The 19,550-nt window shown below is 44.5% G+C and overlaps 1 protein-coding gene across 1 annotated transcript in view; it reads left to right on the forward strand.

Annotated features, from left to right (window-relative positions):
* MTUS2 (microtubule associated scaffold protein 2) overlaps positions 1-19,550 on the forward strand; it is a 495,531-nt gene that overhangs the window by 435,844 nt on the left and 40,137 nt on the right. The window contains 1 exon segment of the mRNA XM_049647388.1: positions 2,454-2,520. Coding sequence (XP_049503345.1) covers positions 2,454-2,520 — 67 coding nt within the window.

Here is a 19,550-nt window from a genome sequence, read left to right on the forward strand (position 1 = left end):
CGCCTGGGTGGCTCAGTCGGTTGAGCGTCCGACTCTTGATTTCAGCTCAGGTCATGATCCCAGGGTTAAGGGAGGATGAAGCCTTACATCGGGCTCTGTGCCGGGCATGGAACCTGCTTGAGGCGCTCTCTCTCTCTCTCTCTCTCTCTCTCTCTCTCTCTCCCCCCCCCCACTCTTGCTGTCTGTCTCTCTAAAATAAATAAAATTTAAAACAATTTTTAAAAAAGAAAAAAAATTGGAGTGGGAGTGGACACACCCAGTTCAAATCAATGTTGGTCAAGGGTCAGCTTTACTTCACTTCTCTGGCTGTGCTTAGGAACTGAGGATTAAAAATTATTATTCATATATATATATATATATGTATATATATATATTTTTTTAAGTAATCTCTACACCCAACGTGGGGCTTGAACTTAACCTCGAGATCAAGAGTTTCATGCTCTACCAACTGAGCCAGCCAGGTGTTTCTTGATAGGAGAAACAAGTTAATTTTTTCACTAGTTTAAGATCCTTTCAGGGTGAATACAGAAAGCTAGCCACTCTGGAATTCCAGGTTTTCTTAATTTGTAGTAACACGTTGAAAGTCAGCCGGCCACATTATGCTGTGTTAGAGCAAGCAGGGAATCCCTGTGGTCTATCTGATTAGAACGCTTCCCCAGGTATCTAGACTTCGAACTGAGAACAGAATCAGGGCAGAGCCAGGAAGGTATTTTCAAAAAGCAAAACAAAGCAAAGAATAGAGCATAAGAATATGCCATATTCCTAAACACATTTAGATCGTTAATGTGGATAAGACCCTAGTATCTATAGGATATTAGTCAGTTGCAAATAAAATGAAAGAAAAGACTTCTAAGAACGACTAACACTTATAAAGAGCTTGCCAAGTGCCAGGCTGCATATATTACTTCTAATTACTAATTGCTTTGCATATATTAATTTCTTCAACCCTCTTTATAACCCTGTGCAGCGGGCCTGGCATAGAGGCAGCATCCCTTAGTGATTAGGAAACTATCTATTCTCGGGTGTGATTGCTAGACTTCAGATTTAGGGAAGGCAAGGATGCGGAGGGCTGGGATGGAAGGAGAGAGCTTTATGAATAAAATGGGGGCCCACCATCCCTCAAAGGATGCGTTATTGCTACATTATTCTTAAAAGAACCATGAGCTAATCCCTGTTGATGCCCGTGACTAAAATAGCTGTCAGTGTATCACACAAATAGAGTTTTATTTGGATACTATGAAATTATGACATTGTGTAGCAAATGCCCGTTGGATGACCTGAGACCGTCCGTCCCATCAACCCAAAGTAGCACACGTGTTACCTAGATCTGCGTGTTACCACCACCCCGCCCCCATTTTTTCCTTTTTTTTAATTGAGTTTTTTCTCTTCATGGGGAGTTTCGTGACTTCTTTCATCCTTGAGGTAGGTTAACAGGTTCTTTGGAGGTGCTGTAATCAAAGTCAAAGGAGGTTAATCAAGAAAGAACATTCACAAGACCCTGATGATATTCACGCTAGAGATCTGGTACAATTTTTAGCTTCAACTCCCTTTTTGGAAATGTTTGCTTTGGGAGCACATTCTAACCGAATGAAGAGACTTTCTTTGAAGGCCTACATTTTTGGTATCTCTAATGGGAAGAGAACTGATATAGCACACCTTTTCTAGTTATTATTAGTCACAATAAAATCATAACAAATGTAGCTATTTCTGGTGACTCAACCCAGATTACAAAGTCAGCATATCTTCAGGTACCTCTCGGTTTCATGTCATAGAATACATATGATCTGAAAACAACTCAGGGGCTGTGTGGTTACAAAGGGTGTCCTTTGCCCTTAATAGTACCTCACGTGGGACTTTTCGTCTTGTTCCTTCTAGTGATGCACACAGTGGAACAAAAAAACTTGGAAACCTTAAGTTTTGGTGTTGATCTCATTACAAAAAAAAAAAATGTTTCACGTTAAGCTTTCTGCTCGTTACTTATTCGGTAGCCGACCACGTACATATGGACAGAAGGGTACGTGTAAGGAGACAGTTGGTAAAATTAGCATTCGCCCGTCAGAAGAAGGTGGTGTGGATGTTTTCATGCTCAAAAATCTCATACTAGTGATAATAATTAGCGGTGTGTAATAATACATAACAGCTGATTACCATGCAGGGCATAGACGTGCAAAGAAGGGATTGTAGGTTGATGTGTAAACGGTGCAGTAGAGTGAAAAGCGCGAGTGGGGTATTATTATTAGATTGCGAGCTTTGTGATTTGAATGTGATACAAATGAATGAGTCGGACTTGGCTTTGTAATTTTTTTTTCTATGCTTATATAATGAGAAAATTATCTCCTTAAGGGCTAGACTCATAAATATTTGCTTAATATGATTCATTAATTAAACATGTCACAGGGGCTTATCTGGCGTAAAACTAGGGGACTCTCGGTATCCGTTTTGTTTTTTTTCAGAATGAAAGTGCCCTTGTGAAAGAAAAAGAGCTGTCAATCGAACTTGCAAACGTCAGGGATGAAGTTGGTAAGTAGGGCATGGAAAATGAGGAGCGCCAAGAATGTCTTTTCCTGATACCTGTGAATGTGCAACAAAAGCAGTTACGTCTCACGTAATCAGCCAGGGCAGAGCTGCCTGGAAAAATGAAGCATCTCACCCAGCACAGTGGTGCGTTGGTGTGGCCTTGCAGGGAGCCATAATTTTTACAGCTCTGTTGTTACAAAGACAGCTTCGTAACAGTTCACTAATCTGGCCTCGACTCCGCTCTTCGCAGATGGCGGCACATACATCCGTCTGCGTTGTGAGCTGTGACCACAGCCCCTCCGTCTCGGTACCCCCGGGCAGGCAGAGCTCCCAAGGAAGCAGCACAGCTTTGCTGGGTAACATGAGGCACTCTCTGCACTAGATCTCTGCAGACATTCCAAGGCTTCCTGCCACCACAGGCCTCGCCATGAAACACTCTGTGATACAGAACAAGACCAGAAACACAAGCCTGGGTGGATTAAATATGCTGGGGTCTGTGTTGAAATTCCCACTCACCTTTGGCCAATAAAATGGTAGAGCTCAGTCTGAACATGGAGACCTGGCAAGTGATGGGATGATCCCCAGACCGGGGGGTGTCATGGAGACGGGTGGGCTTCCACACTCTAGGCCAAAGATCAGAGCACGTATTCTCCACGTTCCAATTTCTCGATCTCAGTTCTCTCTTGAGGTTCCGTTACTGTGTTTCCTCAGGAATCAGTCAGCAAAGGGAACGTCAGCCTGGCCTATTCCCCTCGGCCTGCTGTCTTCTCTTTACAATGAGTGTATCTCCTCCATCCATTGGGGTCCTGGGGGCAGCCTGCCAAGTGCCGGTGGGGCTCCCTCCACGAGTGAGGGGACTTGGACGGTCCCGGCCATCCTTGGCAGGTGGCACAGCACCTTGCCTTCCGGCCAGCCACGCAGAGAGGCTGTGGCTGGTCCTTCCAGCAAATAGCCGTGCGAATAGGCGTGGAAGCTGAAGACCAGACTTCCCTGGGGAACATGGGTGCCGAGGATGTGCAGTGAACTGCAGAGTGATTTCCAGACACGGTACCCCCATCACCCCTCTCTATTTTTTCCTTTTTGTTTAACTGAGTTGTTTTGTTTTGTTTTGTTTTTTTCCTTCCCTGCGAGTTTTGTGACTTCTTTCATCACTGAGGTAGGTCAACAGTGGGCTTTTCTCCCCTCTAAGGCCCCTGGGGGAAAGCAGTAAATAACGGTCCCTCCTTCCCAGCCTCACCTGTGAGTGGTCCGGAGCAGCAAGGTGGCCCCGTGCCCCTGGCCATCCCCGGATGAGGAACCCAGTGCATGAACCCAGGTGTAGGTTTCCCGAGAGAGGTCTGCCAAGAGCAGCAATGGCAGAACTTATAGAGAAGCTCTTGGGAAGCCAAGGGCCACGAGTGTGCGTGAAATGAATGGGTTTTTAAGCTGGTTTTGTTTTGTTTTGTTTTGTTTTGTTTTGTTTTGTTTTGAGAGAGCACAAATGCAGGCAGAGGGAGAGGGAGACAGAATCTTAAGCAGGCTCCGTGCTCAGTGCGGAGCCCAATGTGGGGCTTGATCTCATGTCCGTGAGATCGTGACCTGACCTGAAATCAAGTGTCAGACGCTTAACCGACTGAGCCACCCAGGCATCCCAAATGGATGAGTTTTTAGATTGTTCTGAGAGTGAATGGTTCTGAGCATGGACTTTGCAGGCCAATGACACGGGTTCAGGTAGGGCCAGTTGGCTAACCTCTCTGTCCCTCAGGTGTCCTTTCATGAAAAGGAAAGTCGGTTAAAGAAGGTAATGCTGATAACACAGCCCTCGGAGGAGACTCTCCTAGTAAGGTGTGTAGCACCTTGAATCAGAAAATAGAGGACAAAATCTTCCATTGTAGCCTGAATTCCTCCCCGGAGATATGTCTGCACCCCCGTGGGCAAGCTTTGGATCTGGGGTGTGCACCCTGACCCAACTAGATAGGGCATGCCGAATCCAACCCCGCTTCCCTCTGCCCTTTCCTGAAGCTTCTGAACGCAGCAGGAACCACGCAAGGATTGCGCTGAGTTTTTGCGTTTCGGTGTTATTTGAGGTCTGCGTTCGTGCTAAGAATAGAACCAGAAGTCATTTGCCAAATGAATAAACCGCGGGGTGAGGGGAGAGGGCGGAAGGCCTTGGTAGCCCCAGGGCCGGGGCCATGGCGCCCAGCACTGAGCCCAGCGGATGTTTTAGCAGCGAGCACCTGAGCCACTGCAGAGCCTTCGTTTGAGAGAAGGTGGACACTACACTGTGGGGGGATCTACTATTAACTGTAAAGGCCACAAGTTCTGCCCGGCTTAGCGTGGCCGGCAAGGAACACCCTTAAAGGGAAAAGAGAATTAAGCTTATAAAGCTGACTTTTGAGTGATCGTCTAGAAAGAGAGATGGGCGATCCTATCTCCTTCCCAGCATCCCTACCCTCATTTAGACCCCTGTCAGCGGAGTCAGATGAGGGCTTCCGGAGCTGGGAGCTCTGAGGGGCCGTGAGGGGCAGGGTGGGGGTGGGGGGAGCTAGAATTTCCACATGTGAATTCAGACATGGAAGAGGAAGACGCTGCGAAAATCAGAAGAGTTTAGCAGCATTTACTGTATATCCCCAGAACAGGGCTGGCCTGTTCCCCAAATCTAAAACCTACTGCTCAAACTTTTCATATGTGTTAAAATGCTGCCCTGGAATCTACCCGTATCTGCTGCTAGGCAGCCGTCCGTTGTTTACATCCTTGCTGTGAAGAAATGCAGTCAAAGGCTTCTAGCATCTAGCCAGAATCACCTTGACCGGGGGTTCTCAGCCCTGGTGCATATTAGAATCACCTGCAGTGCTTTTTAAACTAACTAGAGTTCCCAGGACCTCTAAGGCAACAGACTCAAAATATTTGAGGTTGGGGCCTAGGCTTTTCTTCTTCTTCTTCTAAGTGTTTGTTCATTTTTGAGAGAAGAGAGCATGAGCGAGGGAGGGGCAGAGAGAGGGGGACAGAGGATCTGAAGCGGGCTCTGTGCTGACAACAGCCAGCCCTATGCGGGGCTTGAACTCACGAACCATGAGATCATGACCTGAGCTGAAGTCGGACACTCAACGGACTGGAGCCACTAGGCTTTTTTTAAATTTATTTCCCAGATGTTCATGAAGTACAGTGAAATTTGAGAACCAATGAACTACATTGAAGGAGTGAGGATTTCGATTTGGGTCAAGGACAGGGAGGGGGGCGGTAGGGAATTTGGGGTAGGTCTGGGAGGATGGGGTCCCCTAGTCGAGCTCTGTGGGCAGCCTGAGGGCCTCGGGAGAGAAGCCCAGGAGGGAGGGGAAAGGATGCAGAAAGGAAAGATGCAGAGGACATATCCCACCTGCTCTGACATTCCCCATGGAGTTGGCCTGGCTCCCAGAAGAAGGGAAGGAATATCATCTTCCTTCCTTCACCTTGGCCTGTCAGGCTGTAGGGCTGTCAGTCTCTGAGTCCGCTCCCAGCTGGGTTAGACGGGCTTGTGGGAACCAACCACAGAAACTAATCCCCTGGTATATTTGCTGACACACTTCATATTTACAATACGTTCCCAACTGGGACATGTCTGGTGAAGGAGCTATAGCAGAATCCTGTAGAAGGTGTATTACCCCAGTCAGAGATTTTGATGTGTGTTACCCACGCCGACGGAGGATTCTGATTATAATCATTTTTAAGTAGAACTTGCTGGCAGTTGATTTCAAGGTAAACTCTGAGACCATCTCCTACCGAGCACCTACTGATGCCTGTTGGCCCACCGCACGTGCACTGGGCCAACAGATGCCGTGACCGTCTTCCGGCATTAACCATTCTGCACATCTGTAGAAGGAAAACTATTTTTTTTTCCCCTCTCCACGTATCAGAAAAACAATTCACAATGGTCATTTAATAGTGATAAAACATTTAACCATGGCGGCACACTAGAATAAGCCACTCCTCTCCTTTGAGCACTTAGATTTGCCCCAGTTTTTTGCTATTATTTGCAGTATTATGCAAATTGCTTTTTTCCTTTTGTGTCATTTTCTTGGAAATCTAGTCTCAGAGTGTGGACAGATTTTGGATAGAAATTCACATTTGTTCTAAATTCATCTGTATGTGAAAGATCCTTGATTTTTACTCTATAAATCAAGATACAAGATGATGGTGGCTTTCATCTCAGTGTAGACAAAGAAGAAATTCCATCACTATTCCTCTCTCCCTTCCTCCCTTCCCATCCCTTTCTATCTCTCTCTCTCTCTCTCTCTCTCTCTCTCTCTCTCTCACACACACACACACACACACACACACACCTGAGAAGAGACACATAATACCCAATTATGTACCAGGGTGCAGTTTGGGATAGAGCGTTTTGTGGTCCAGGAGTCAAGTCCTTGGGGAGTGGCTAAAATTGCCATCATCTGTGTTACATCATATGTGGATGTGGAGACAGGGATCTCTGGTCATCCTCTTGAAAGCTTCTCATGCTTGACTCTTACCTTGTGTTTGGAGTTGACTCTTACCTTGTGTTTGGAGTTGGCCTTAATTGGGTCTGTCCTTGGAAAAGCCAGGCTACAATGATTGTGGGATGAAGGGCATTTTAGATCCCCAGGGGACCAGAAACCACCACATCCACGGGGAGGAGGAGTCAAGATGCTAGAAATAGATACAATATTTGATTTTTTAATCACATTTTTAAAAAATTTCCAGAAAATGTAGTTCTGAAAATATGAGCCTCAACTTTTGGATAGAGTGACATTCTCCAAATTTGGAAGTCAGGTATTGAATTATTGAAGGGTCCTGCTTATATTTGTAAATGCTGAAATGGGTTTATACGACGTTCCTCCTCCTAGATGCAGGTTATTTTCTTTTGAGACCTTAGGCTTCGAGTTGTTGACGACCATCAAGTGGATGTTTATGGTTCTCTGTCCAGCAAAGCTGCCTTATTAGGAACACTGAGCCTTAAAAATGTATGAATTTAAAAAAATAATTAATAATTCATAAATAATAATGTATGAATTTAAATCTGAATTAGATGAGCTCCAGCAGAGGAAAAAAACATATGCAGTGCATAGCTGTATCTAAATGGAGCCTTCTGGTTCACACTCCCAGGTGCACTGATGCTCTCCCAGCCAGACCCGTCCCAAGCCAGACACACGCATTTTATCTTTCTGCAAACCTCAGACTTGCGATGGGCTTTGCTTTTTTCTCTCTCTCGAACTCTTTAAAAAATACTTAACATGAAATAAAGTCTTAAGACAGCGAGCGGCATTTAACAAGGCAATCATTCTGGCAGTTTCTCAGGTATTATACAGAAAGCTAAATTATTAAATCCACATTTTGAGTATTGAAATCAAATATTGTTGAAATCAAATCACATTCAGCTTATTGAAACAAAGCAAAAAAACCCCAAAAACCTGGATATTTTCTATAATATCCAAAAAGAGATACTAAAGAATTCTGAGAACTTTGATATATATATATATGTTTGTGACAGTAAGCACTAAATTGTTATTTATTATGCTCTTAAGTTCCTCACTAGAATAAAATGTTCAATTTCATCTCATTTATAACTAGCAACACACACATACATATACACACCACTGGAAGGGTATTTGTGAGATGATTTTACCTTTCAAGGTTATATATAAAATGGCTTCTAGTTTTATGACCATAAGACCTTATGTTTATATAGTACTTGTACCTACCAAGCTCTGTTATATGATATGTCTTATTTATTTATTCAGATGACTGAATGAAGTAGGTGTTGGTATCTTTATTTTATAGGAAATTGGGGTTCTGAAGGATTAAGGGACTCCCCTAAGTGCATACAGCTGGTTTGGGCAGAGTCAGGTCTTAGGCCCAAACCTGGAATTCTACATACAGTGTGTAAGTTCACCATGGCTTCCCCACCCCCACCACCATTTCTTTTCTTTTCTTTTTTTTTTCTGGTAATTTCTAATTTGAAAAATCAGATAAAGTAAAATAGCTGCTTCTCCCAATTCCGTACTTTCCCACAAAACCATGATAGACGTTAGTATGAATCTGTCTAAACATGGATGACAGTGTAATTAATTACATAACACAGTGTGATGGTAATTGGCTCTAGGCTATATCCGTTAGGATTGAGTTCAAGACAAATAACAGATTCCACCCCCGCCCCCCAAATTATAACTTAATCAAAGTAGAGTTTTATTTCTCTCATGTAGAAGAGAGGTGGGCACCCAGGGACAGGTGGGTCAGCTCTCTTTGGGGGAAAGTCCCAGGATTTACACTTCGGTTTATATCTCATTGGCCAGAACGAAGTTCCAAGGCAAACCTTGCCATGACACAGACTGAGAAATGTGCTCTTTATTTTTTCTTGGTGACCTTGCCCAAATATTACTCTATCACTACGAAAGAAGGGGAGAGTGTATATTGGGGGTTGTTAGCCAGCCTGTGCTATGGGGCCCCCATTGCCTCCGTCAATAAGATGGAGAGAACAGTCCTGTCACAGCAGGCGAGTGAGAACAGAGGAATCTAGCAGAGTATTTGGCAGAATAGTGGGGGCTCAGTGTGTTATAATTACCTTACATGTCAGATTGGATTCTGTCTGCCTTCCTCGCACAGCTTTAAAAAGACCCAAGTCAAAATGCAAAACCAAGAAGAGATCTCAGAAAAAATAACTAATCTCGGGATCACAAAAATATAATGCACACTTTCTGATTTATAAAAATATCTCTTCTAAGTACACCAATTAAAAGACAGTTTTGTCAGATTGGATAAAAAGAAAAAAGTAAGGCGCAGATACGTGCGGCTTAAAAGAAACCTTCAAATATAAAGACATAAATGACTTCAAAGAAAAACGGGAGGAGCGCCTGGGTGGCTCAGTCTGTTGAGCACCTGCGTCTTGATTTTGGCTCAGGTCATGATCCCAGGGTCGTAGGATCAAGCCCTGTGTCTGGCCCCATGCCAAACATGGGGTCTGCTTAGGATTCTCTCTCTCTCTCTCTCTCTCTCTCTCTCTCTCTCTCTGCCTCTCTCTCTGTCTTTCCCAAAAATAAATAAATAAACTTTAAAAATGAAAGTAAAAGGATGGGAGAAAGATAGGCTCCGCTAACACCAATGAAGAGAAAATTAGAGTGTTGAAGTATCTATCTTAATATCACACAAAGTAACCTTCAGACCAGTGGTATTATCAAGAGATAGTGATAAGGGAGTTAGCTCACCAAGAACACATAATAATAGTAAATATCTATGTACTTAACAATAGAGCTTCAAATAACATGCAACCAACATGGGTAAAACTGAAAGGAGACAGAAACAAATCCACATGTAAGCTTAGAGACTTCCCTCTTCTCTCAGTATCATTAGAACAAGGAGGCAGAAAATCAGTAGGGATACAGAAAACCTGAATAACGCTGTCAACCACCTTGACCTAACTGACCTTAATAGCACATTCCATCTGACAAGCAGAATATACGTTCTTTTCAAATTCACATGGAATACTGAGCAACATAGAACATATTCAAAATGTTAACATAAACAACCTTAACAAGTAGAACCATAAACAAAGCCTTAACAAGTAGAATCGAAACCACACAAAATGTTCTGGACTATAACTGAAGCAGACTGTGAACCAAACACGAAGATATCCAGGAAAACTCCAAACATTTAGAAATTAAACAGCGTACTTCGAAACAACCACGGGTCAGAGAGAAAGCCACAGAGTAAATTAGAAAATGTGTTGAACCGAATGAAAATAAAAATCCAACATATGAAAATCTTTGGGATGCAAAGTTCCCTCTGAACCGCAGGGTTGGGATCTTGTTAAATTTGCTTGACAACTTGGAGGAGACCCGGTGTGTGCTGTCACTGTCCTCAGCTCTCTGGTGGGGAGATGAGTGTATTTGAAAGAAGGTTTGATCTAGTAAATTTAATCTGCTGTCAGAAATTTGAGCATGACCGTCTAGCTTCGCATGTACTACTTTGTCTGCAAGATGGACCCCACTCAGCATGACTGGGTTCTGGAATTACACACCCCTCCTATAGGGAGATGACATTAGTTCTGAGCTGGGAAAAATTCAAACCAGTAATGCCAGCTGCCATGGTTAGATTTTATTCCAGTGAATGTCATTGTAGTTTTCTATCCCAAACAGGTGCCTTACCGATGCACAGTCTGTTTGTGACTCCCTAAAATGTATACTATTTTATGAATAAAGGTAATTTTCTTTCCTGGTATGTGCTAATATTTTTCAATCTGTGGGCGTCATCCTCAGCTAAGCTGAACTGACTGACTCGAATAGATCAGGATACCGTAAACGACCCTGTGGGCAAGCAGCTTCTTGAAATTCAGAATCTGCTGTTGCCATGTGTCTGTAAATGTAAAATGTAAGAGAAAGCTAATATTTATAAATCTAATATTTAAGGTGGGGTATGGTCTACAAAGCCCTTTCATTTATTATTTAATTTGATCCTGACTAGGAGGTAGTAAGGTAGATAATCCCACCACTGTTTTAACAGTGAGTAAACATTGCCTATACAAAGTAAAAGCAACCCCAATCCCATAACTGTGCGGAATAACAGAGCTGGGTCCTCTTGTCTTATCATGATCATAGCACGCTGCCTTTGTGTTGTAAGATCTCAACTGATATCGAGGGAAGATAATTTAAAAGACAACAACAGCAAAAAAAAAACCCAAGAGAAAGACATGACCTGCTATAGCTTTAACCTGAAAATTGCTGAAGAGCATTTTGCAAAATATGTGTTTTAAATGATAGTCACATACAAATTGGGTGAGCATAATCGCTTCCCACTTGTGAATTTCTCATACATGGACTCTCTCTTCTTTTTCTTTGTGTCTTGTACCCTGGCTCAGGGCTTAGCATGGTCAATGTGGACCATTCACTGCTTCATTTTATGAATTTGACTGTACCCAGGAGAGGTGCCCATTAGCGTGCCAGGAGTAGAAGAGGAATGTGGCGAGGTCTCTGACTTTGGGGAACCCCTGTGCATTGGAAAGACAGACATAAGCAGCTGATGAAAATCCAGTGTAATGAGTAAGGTGCTCGAGGTGTGGGAACTCAGAACAGGGGTTGTAACCCGGGCAGGGATCCAGGAAAGGCTTTTAGGGGTAAAACAGCTGAGCTGTGTTAAAGGAAATGAAGGAGTCAGTGAAGAAGTGATTCTTCCATATACCTAATCAATTACAGGAACAGCATTAATGCACCATTCACTCGGTCTCTCCTTTGGGAAATGGGAAAAAGACAGTTAGGTTTTCCATGTGGCCATCCCCAAGAAAAGGAATGAGTTTGTGTTTATGAAACTCTTAAAGTTATTTGTGTAAAAAGTGTTTGTTTGGGATATAAAACTCAAGTGATTTGCCTTTCACAGATTTTTTTTTTAACGTTTGATTTTTCTTGTCTAGTGCCACGATGAATTCTCATTTATTCAAATAACCACAAATGTCACCAGGGCAACCTTCAGGTATTCAAGAGTACTGTCAATCTATTTGCTTAATTTGGCAGTTTATTTAAACAAAGTAAGATAGGGGCGCCTGGGTGGCTCAGTCGGTTAAGCGGCCGACTTCGGCTCAGGTCACGATCTCGCGGTCCGTGAGTTCAAGCCCCACATCGGGTTCTGTGCTGACAGCTCAGAGCCTGGAGCCTGTTTCACATTCTGTGTCTCCCTCTCTCTCTGACCCTCCCCCATTCATGCTCTGTCTCTCTCTGTCTCAAAAATAAATAAACGTTAAAAATAAAAATTAAAAAAAAATAAACAAAGTAATATATACATTGCAGTATATTGTGTACTTATGATTCAGGTCACTCTTTTTGATCAGAATTGCACTTTTTCAGCCAGGTTTTGGGGAAGTTAATTTTGGTGAAGAAGAGGAAAGCCAGACCAATTCAGCCCTACAAGCAACCATGTAAAGACTTACTAGGTTTCAGTAATAATGAACCAGATCCTGATCTCAGATCTCCTTAACACAACAGTCTTTAAAAAACAAAACAAAACAAAACAAAACAGGGGTGCCTGGCTGGCTCATTTGGTTGAGTGTCTGACTCTTGATTTCGGCTCAGGTCATGATCCCAGGGTTGTTGGATTAAGCCCCGTGTAGAGCTCCACACTGAGCATAGAGCTTGTTTAAGATTCTCTCTCCCCCCTCCCCCCGCCCTTCTCTCCTACTTGTGCTCTCTCTCTCCCTAAAATAAAATAATAAGTAAGTAAATAAATAACAAAACAAAACAACCAACAACAGCTAGTGATAAGGAATGTGGTCGGAGTTTCGCTAATCAGAATGATGGTTCCAGGCGGAGGGACCCGGCTGGCAGCTGAGTCTGGGCGGTTACCTTGGTGGATCTACTTGGCACAGTTGTTTTGTTTCCTTTGTTAGTACACCAAGAAGGGCTCTGACTTTCAAGGAAGCGCTTTTAACTAAGTTCACTAGAGCTTGATACGAAAATAAAAATGCCAATTTGTCAGTTGACGATGACAAATCTATCCCCCCATAGGCAGATCTATCTAGAAAGCTAAAATTCTAATCAGAACACTGCATGCTGGACCAAACTCTATGTGCTGTAGATAATAATGGCGTCTTGGCTGAGATAGCCTTGGGCAGTCATCTCCATGACTTGCGCTTTTCTGGGACCTCAGTTCTTAGAACCTCTTCCCGTAGGAGGAGACGGAGCCTCTTAGCATCCCTTGGGTGCTCGTCTGGACTTTTGCCTCCAGCCACAGTACGGTACTGGGCTTCCCACTGTACACAGCTATAGGACAGACAAAATATATGAGGCACCTGTTTCCAAACATTGAGCAATAGACGCTACAGACCTGTGGTCCTTGGGAAAAGGGAAGCATACTAAGTGGACCCCACATTAGCCCCAGCTTTCTGCCTGGGGCCACTTCCCAGACCATGGCACAGAGAGGTGCTCCAGGTCGCGGCCACCATCTTGCTAAGCTGAACGAGCAGATGCCAAAATTGAAGGGGTTGGAAATTGTGGGGCTGAGCCTGGCGAGGAGTAAGCTGAGCCTGGTGAGGAGTAAGCTGAGTGGAGGAGGGCCCCGGGAATTTGTGCCGGATTTCCCTTGTGTTTTTAGATGAAGGGTGGGCTGTGTGTACAGGGAAGTCTGGCAGAGGACGGCTACTACAGGGCTGGGAGCTGAATGGAGGTGCCAGAGGCTGCGGAGTGCTGGGAGACATTGGAGCTCCAGCCCAGAGAGGGTGGGGAGATCTCTTGAGCAATCCGTTGATCCCTGAGAACAGCCAGGCGTTAGGAGTAAGGGCCATGACCTAGTTGGAGTAAGGGTCTCTCTAGGACCAAAGACAGACTGAAATTGACCCACACTAACAAGAGTGAAACCGAGCCTGACAGAATCAATGGAGTCTGGTAGTTTACCTGCCGGCAAACAAAGCTCAACATCATCAAGGAAGCTCCTTAGAACATATTATCCATTATGTTGAACATATATATATTTTTAAATTAGACATACAAAGAAGCAGGACCCATAATCAAGGAAAATACTAGTCAATAGAAATGGGCATTGAAATAACTCAGGTGTTAGAATTAGCAGATCTAGCAGATAAGAAATTTTAAAAACTATTATAAACGTATTCAAGCATTTCTAGAAAAAGAAGAACGTAATAAGTAAACTGGTAGGGAAACACAACAGAGAAATGAAAATGATAAAAAAGAACCAAACGGAGGGGCGCCTGGGTGACTCAGTCAGTTAAGCATCCGACTTTGGCTCAGGTCATGATCTTATGGTCCATGAGTTTGAGCCCCACGTCAGGCTCTGTGCTGACAGCTCAGAGCTTGGAGCCTGCTCCAGATTCTGTCTCCCTCTCTCTCTGCCCCTCCCCTGCCCATGCTCTGTCTCTCAAAAATAAATGAACATTTAAAAAAAAAAAAAAAAAAGAACCAAATGGAAACATTAGAACCCAAAAGTATAAGCTCTGAAATGAAAAAGTCACTGGATAGGCCTCACAGCACATTGGAGACTGCAGGAAAAAGGGCCAGTAAATTGAAGAGAATCAGGAGATATTATCGAGTCAGAAGAACAGAGAGAAAGATTGAAACTAAGAACAGAATGTGCATGACAAGTGGGTAACAGGTGTGTAGTTGGATTGGCAAAAGGGAATAGAGAAAGAGAGAAATTGGGAAGAAAAAATACTTGAAGAAATGGTGGGCGTAGACATCCTAAATTTGATTTTAAAGAGCAACCCACAGGGTGCCTGGGTGGCTCAGTCGGTTAAGTGTCCGACTTCGGCTCAGGTCATGATCTCGCGGTCTGTGGGTTCGAGCCTTGCGTCGGGCTCTGTGCTGACAACTCAGAGCCTGTTGCCTGCTTTGGATTCTGTGTCTCCCTCTCTCTCTGACCCTCCCCCGCTCATGCTCTGTCTCTCTCTCTCTCTGTCAAAAATAAATAAACATTAATATATATATATATATATATATATTATATTTTTTTTTTTTTTTTTATATTATATATAAACCCACGGACCCAAGAAGCTCACTGAACCCCAGACGGGATCAATACAAATAAATCACACCTAAGCACATACTAGTCATCTACTGAACACCAGGGATAAAAAGAAAATGTTGAAGGCAATCAGATAAAGGCACACATTACATACAGGGGAACGAGGTTACGAACAACAGGTAACCTCATCAGAAACACACAGAGGCCAGAAGGCACTGGACTGACATTTATAAAGTGCCAGAAAAAGGCGGGGGGGAGGGGCAGAAACCCATTCAACCCAGAATTTTATATCCAGAGAAATTGTCCTTTAAAAATCATAGAAATTTGGACATACACGCCTGAAGTCAGGCTATCAAGAGGGTAAATATGTGGGGAAACGTAGAAGACCGTTCATTTCGTTGTTTTTAAACTTTTTATTTTCAAATGTTCAGTTTGATGATGTCTTGCTATGAATACGTTCACAGACTCAAAACAAGATCTAGGACATTTACCCTCCTCCCAGAAAGTTTCTCCATGGCTCTTGCCACTCAGTCCACCCCTCCCCTCTACAGCAACCACTCAGTCATTTCTGTCGGCATAGATTAGTGTTGTTTGCTCTGGGATTTCACACAAATGAGACGAGACATTTTATACCCTACCGTGTATCCGAGGGCTTTTGTTCCACACGAGAGATGCACCCACGTGGCTGAGTGAATCGGTAGTGTGTTCCTTTCTGTTGTTTGCCGTGTTTCATTTGCAGGAGCACGCCACAACGAATCTGCCCTTTTGTCTGCTGAAGGACATTTGGGTTGACTTTCGCCCTTACAAATAAGGCTGTTAGGAAGATCCCGGCACGATCTTTTGTTGTCATTTTCTCAGATAAGTTCCTGCGTTCTAAATTACTGGGTCATAGGACAGATGTGCGTGTAACTTTAGGAGAAAGTGCCAAGCAGTTCTCCAGATGCTTGTGCCATTTTGCGCTACACTCAGCAGTGTGTGAGTTCCAATTCCCCCGCCACCTGCCAACATTTGATCTTCTTACTAATTCTGAGTGATCCTGTTGTTGGCTGAGTCATTGCAATAGATGGGAAGACTCTCTCATCATGGTCGTAATTTCCATTTCCCCATCACCAATGATGTTGAGCACTTTTTGTGCGCTAATCGGCTATTGGGATATCTTTCCTGGGGTGCTGGTTGCCCATTTTGTAGCGAGTTGTCTTCTTACCGAATGGCAGCCACCCCCTTGACCGGGGCACACGGGCCCTCTCAAGGTTACCACGGCCCTCCTGGCCCACCCCTCATTTGTGTTTGTGACCTGTCTTCTAAATTGCAACCCTTCCAGGTTGACTCAGGATGGTCTACCGTCATGAATAGGAAAAACGGAACACAAATCTATTGCTAAGATATAAAGCATTTTAAAGTGCTGTCTTCTTCTGCAGTTGTTCCCAGCAGGGGTGAGTTCGCAAAGGGCTTCCCCTGTCACGTGGATGTGGTGTCATGGCAGAAACGGCAGCGAGAGGGACCAGAAGGTGCTAGATGGATACACACAGTGCCTGGGAAAGGCTAAAAGTGTGGGACTCCTTCCTGACATGTATTCAACATTTGTAGAGTCAGATCAGGGGATAAACTGATTTTTTCTTAATAAAAACTGTTCACCAGAACATCCATCATACATAATGTAATTCCACTGCCTTTTCTTCAAGTCAATGATCTGAACAAAAATTGAGAACGGTGTTTCCTGCTTGGCTGTAACATTATTCTCTTCTGTGATGTTCTAACTCAGATTGCTTCTTAGGGGCCATTTTAAAGCACTTTAGGGGCCCCGGGGTGGCTCAATTGGTTAAGCGTCAGACTCGGTTTCTGCTCAGGTCAGGATCTCATAGTTTTGTGAGCTCAAGCCCCACATCAGGCTCTGTGCTAACAGTGCAGAGCCTGCTTGGGATTCTCTCTCTCTCCCTCGCTCTCTGCCCCTCCCCCACTCACACTGTCTCTCTCTCTCTCTCTCTCAAATCAACTTAAAAAAATTTTTTTTGTGAAGCACTTTATTTTTTTTTATGTTCTGTCTTGTTATTTTGTTTATTTTTTTAAAATAGAGTTTATTGTCAAATTGGCTAACATACAGTGTGTAAAGTGTGCTCTTGGTTTTTGGGGTAGATTCCCACGGTTCATTGCTTACACACAACACCCAGTGCTCATCCCAATAGGTGCCCTCCTCCATGCCCATCACCCACTTTCCCCTCTCCCCCACCCCCATCAACCCTCAGTTTGTTCTCTGTGTTTGAGAGTCTCTTGTGGTTTGCCTCCCTCCCTCTCTGTTTGAAACTATTTTTTCCCCTTCCCTTCCCCCATGGTCTTCTGCTAAGTTTCTCAAGATCCACATATGAGTGAAAACATATGATATCTGTCCTTCTCTGACTGACTTATTTCACTCAGCATAATACCTTCCAGTTCCATCCACGTTGCTGCAAATGGCAAGATTTCATTCTTTCTCATTGCCAAGTAGTATTTCATTGTATATATAAACCACATCTTCTTTATCCATTCGTCAGTTGATGGACATTTAGGCTCCTTCCACAATTTGGCTATTGTTGAAAGCGCTGCTATAAACATTGGGGTACAAGTGCCCCTCTGCGTCAGCACTCCTGTATCCTTTGGATAAATTCCTAGTAATGCTATTGCTGGGTTGTAGGGTCGTTCCATTTTTAAGTTTTTGAGGAACCTCTACACTGTTTTCCGGAGTGGCTGCACCAGTTTGCATTCCCACCAACAGTAAAGCACTTTACTTTAGATAATAAATCATTTAATCTCAGTAAGCAGCCTCACAGTGTATACACACACACACACACACACACACACACACACACACACAGAGCCCACACATATCCAGACATAAAGTGCACATCAAAATACATTCAGCAGAGACCTGTTGGAATGACAATGGTTTTCCCTTCGTTCCCTTCACTGTTCATTTTGGGGAGAGCAGGATGATTGCATTTGGCCATGTTTGCAAGGAGTTAGATCCCTGAGTTCACCTGACTGCCAGTCAGGGCACAGCCAGCAGGCAGAAATCACTCCAGTTATTTTACCAGTGAGAATTTAACATAAAGGATTGTTAGGTAGGCAACCAAAAAGATAAAACAAGAACTCTGAGGTGTCATGGAGGTAGCAGCTGTAGGAAAAGCTGCGGGCATTCAGGTTAAAATGATGAAAACTTAGAAGCTTGGATAAGGCACTTCACGGAGCTGAGTCTCAGACCTCTGATGGGGGCCACTGGTCTCTGAGTTGGAGGAGGAGCTCCTGGGCTGAGATCCAGACCAAAGAGAGAGCGCCGGATATCTGGGAGGAGCTGGGAGAAGAGGTTTCCATGCATAGGGAACTGCCAGTGCAAAGGCCCTGAGGTGGGAATGTGCCTGGGCCAACAGTCCTCAATCTTAGGCATTGGAACCACTGAGAAGGCTTGGGAAAGATTGTAGGGCCCCACCCCCAGCATTTCTGAGTCACAGGCAGGGGGTGGGGCCCGATAATTTGCATTTCAACAAGTGTTCAGGTGCTGCTGACTGCTGGTTTGGGGATCACTCTTTGAGAACCACAGTCCTAAAAGTGTTCAAGGAATAGCAAAGAGGCAAGTATAGCTGGAACAGAGTCAACAAGGGAGAGAAGAGTGAGAGCCGAAGTCAGGAGGCTGTGGGGCCCAGATGCTGCCAGACCTGGTGAGCCGGCATGGGGGCCCGGCCTGTACCCTGAGCGAGATGAGGGCTTCATGCAGAGGAGCGAGTCCTGAGGTACAGTCTTCGAGGATTCCCTCTGGCTGCCGCCGTGAGACAAAATGGTTCAGGGACAGGCACTGGTGCGGCAAGAACAGTCCAGGGATTTTCCAGTTACCTGGATGACGGGGACTGCAGCCAAGTCAGCAGCAGGGAGGAGGACAGAAGTAGCCAAATTCCCAGACATATGCGGGAGGAAGAGCCCACGTTGCCTGATTGCGGTGATTGGAAAAGCAAACGGGAGAAAAGGGATTGGAGGCAGGGACGGGAGATTTTCCTCTGTTCTGTGGCGAGCTGGACTCTGAAGAGTAAGAAACGGAGGGTAGGGAGCCAGAGGACAGCATAGGAAGGACGATCGTGCATTTGTTTTGTTTGTTAAAGGTAAGAGACAGACATTTGTAGAGGCTGTGTGTGTGGAGCCAGAGAGGGGAAACCCTAGGGAGAGAGACAATAGCAGAAACAAGGTCAGGAGAAGCCAAGAGTATGTGGCAGTCCCAGTGATGCCCCCAGAGATGTCCCTGTCCTAAAGCCCAGAGCCTCTATGTCCCTCAAGTGGTAAAGGGACTTTGCAAGTGTGATTAAGGAACCTGAGTTGGGGGGGGCGTTGTCCTTTGGGGCCCCAATGTGATCATGAGGGTCCTTAGAAGAGGGAGGTAGAAAAGATGTGACATGAGAGCAGGGGTCAGAGAGAGATTTGAAGATACCGTGCCATTGGCTTTGAAGATGGAAGAAGGGGCCACTAGTCAAGGAACGCAGGCAGCCTCTAGAAGCTGGGAAAGACAGGGACACGGACTGTCCCCTGGAGTCTCCATAAAGGAACACAGACCTACCGACACCCTTGTT

The sequence above is a fragment of the Panthera uncia genome, assembly GCF_023721935.1.
Source record: "Panthera uncia isolate 11264 chromosome A1 unlocalized genomic scaffold, Puncia_PCG_1.0 HiC_scaffold_16, whole genome shotgun sequence".
In the NCBI taxonomy this organism is placed as follows: domain Eukaryota; kingdom Metazoa; phylum Chordata; class Mammalia; order Carnivora; family Felidae; genus Panthera; species Panthera uncia.